This window comes from Montipora capricornis, chromosome 12, assembly GCF_036669925.1.
Source record: "Montipora capricornis isolate CH-2021 chromosome 12, ASM3666992v2, whole genome shotgun sequence".
Taxonomy (NCBI): domain Eukaryota; kingdom Metazoa; phylum Cnidaria; class Anthozoa; order Scleractinia; family Acroporidae; genus Montipora; species Montipora capricornis.
The window spans coordinates 26,350,008-26,352,222 of record NC_090894.1 but is presented as its reverse complement, the minus strand read 5'-3'; the positions used below and the strand labels follow the sequence as shown (position 1 = coordinate 26,352,222).

The window sequence follows — 2,215 nt, the reverse complement described above, 5'->3', positions numbered from 1 at the left end:
AACCTAATTATAGACCAACGGATTTTTCATCAGTGGAAAGGTCAGTTACAACTTGAAAGAATATTTTTTATCACAACACTTATCGCCCAGGGCGGTGTTGTAAGACCGGTTTTTCAGAAATCAGATTTACTGAGGGCCGAGTTAAATCACTTTAACCCGCTAAAACTCTGTTTGGTTTCAGCTTTGCGGAAACCGCCCATCATTAACACCGTTCGTCTCTCTACAAAAATTTAACACGTGTGACGACCGCACGGATATATTAACTATGCGCAGAAGGAGGAACACTAAATTTTGGTACGACCGTACCGTATTTTTTCCCTCTTGTTGCGGTCACTGGTCGCGATTCCCGGTTTCCGATACACGCGCAGTAGCAGTGACGATGGATTTCCGTAACCGTTGGCAACCACCACTCCTTCAAATTTCTGAAAATTTCTTTCACAAGTTGAGCACCAAAACTCACTTCGAAACAGAGACAAACAGGAACTCGGAAATGGCCCATTTTAGAGAAACAGAGGGTCACCGCAGGAGCCCTTGGGCTTCCTGGTCACCGGAAGTGAAGCGTCTTTCTCATCAACTCACACAATATCCTATTTGAATTTGCAAGTGTCTTTTAATATAGAGACAGGGTCTCCAAGAGATACAAAAACTCCACCGTCGTCCGTCCCTCTCTAAAAACCGTCAGTAGTTAGATCTCTTTACTGTGAAAGAAACGATGCTCGTAAATTGATAATTTACTCCCAAAATTGAAATTAAAGGTAGGTAACTAGCTAATGCGAAAAATGATTTAGCTTTCGTCCAGATGAGGCGTCATTTATTGGCAAATAACTTCAACTGCATTCTTCTAATTTTGGCTTCTTGGCCGGAGTAGGGCTTTCTGTGTTCTGTGGAGCTTCGGTTGGGTCGACTGTGATGCCACTCAACAGATAGCCCCCCGAACCGTTCATTGAAATCTCCGGATGGGTTCTCGCTGGTAAAACCTGGAAAGAAAACGAAGGAAGGAAGGTTACAAAAAAATGTACAAAAATTTGGTTTTATCAACGGAGTTGATAAGGTAAATTGGCCACCGTACAGATATTCTAAAAGCTGGCGTTTCGAGCGTTAATAGCCCTTTGTCTATTCGCTCTGACGAAGGGCTAACGCTCGAAACGTCAGCTTTTAGAATCTCTGTACGGTGGCCAATTTACATTATCATCTCCGTTGATAAAACCAAATTTTTGTATACTACTGCCCCACCGACGCAGCACCACAGTTTCTTTAGAAACTACCCCCTTCATACAAAAAAATGTGTCGTTCTCAGTCACCATTTGGGAATTTAAGCAAACTCCTGCATCGTCAACGAAAATGTCACTACAAAATATAACTTCGCGCTGTCGTAGGTATTTCGAGATAATTCCAACTTGTTCATGTACGTTGTACAATATGGGCGAACTATCCTACAATCAGAATGGTACGACAGTCCTACAACCAGATATGGGCGAACTATTCTTCAACTCCATTCATGCAAACGCGCGATAGCTTCGAGTTTGCGCGATTGGAATCTACCGCTCCATTGGCCTTGCTGAATTTCCCAAATTTTAAACGGGAATTTTTGCGGGTTTTGTTCACTAACTTGACGGGAGATGACGTAATTTGAAAACCAGCCATTCCCTGTGTCGAAACGGAAAACTAAGGAATGAAATCACTTTCTCGGGGTAAGTGAAAACCTGCTTCCTGCTACCTGATAATGACGCAACCACGTTTCAGTCAAGTGGATGTTGATAGCGGTCCCCTTTTCTCTCAAATTCACGTAGCATTCCATGAGCGGCTAAAAATGAAGAACAAAAGTTTCAAAAACATTTAAAGGGTGGATAAAAAGCGGGCGAAGGAGCTCAGAGCCCGATTAAACGGTATAAATATTTGCTTCAATCTTCGTTCAACATTCTTCCCTGCTTGCAGCCGTCTCTTTTCGTTTTGCGTTCAGCGCTGGGCTGATGAATACTTAAGGAAGATTCTTGTTCTTCAAAAACGAGCCCTTCGCAGTATTTTCTTTTGTAATACAAGATCCGATGCTATCCCATTGTTTGTCGTTTCTAATATTCTGCCAATTGATATGCTTTACTTTGAAACAGTATCTACCCTTGTGCATGATATCTCTAATAATACTGTACCGAAGAACAGTCAGAAACTTTTTAATCGCTCATCTAGCATTCATACATGTAATACACGATCATCAGCC

The 2,215-nt window shown here is 42.1% G+C and overlaps 1 protein-coding gene across 2 annotated transcripts in view; it reads right to left on the bottom strand.

The window, feature by feature from the left end:
• Window positions 1–587: 587 nt before the first annotated feature.
• LOC138026782 (tRNA (adenine(58)-N(1))-methyltransferase non-catalytic subunit TRM6-like) overlaps window positions 588–2,215 on the bottom strand; it is a 14,462-nt gene continuing 12,834 nt past the window's right edge. For both annotated transcript variants that reach the window (XM_068874233.1, XM_068874234.1), the window contains 2 exons: window positions 1,718–1,804; window positions 588–977 (listed from right to left, as the gene is read on the bottom strand). In XM_068874233.1, the coding sequence (XP_068730334.1) occupies window positions 828–977; window positions 1,718–1,804 (237 nt within the window). In that variant the 3' untranslated portion in view covers window positions 588–827. The remainder of the gene's footprint in view (window positions 978–1,717; window positions 1,805–2,215) is intronic.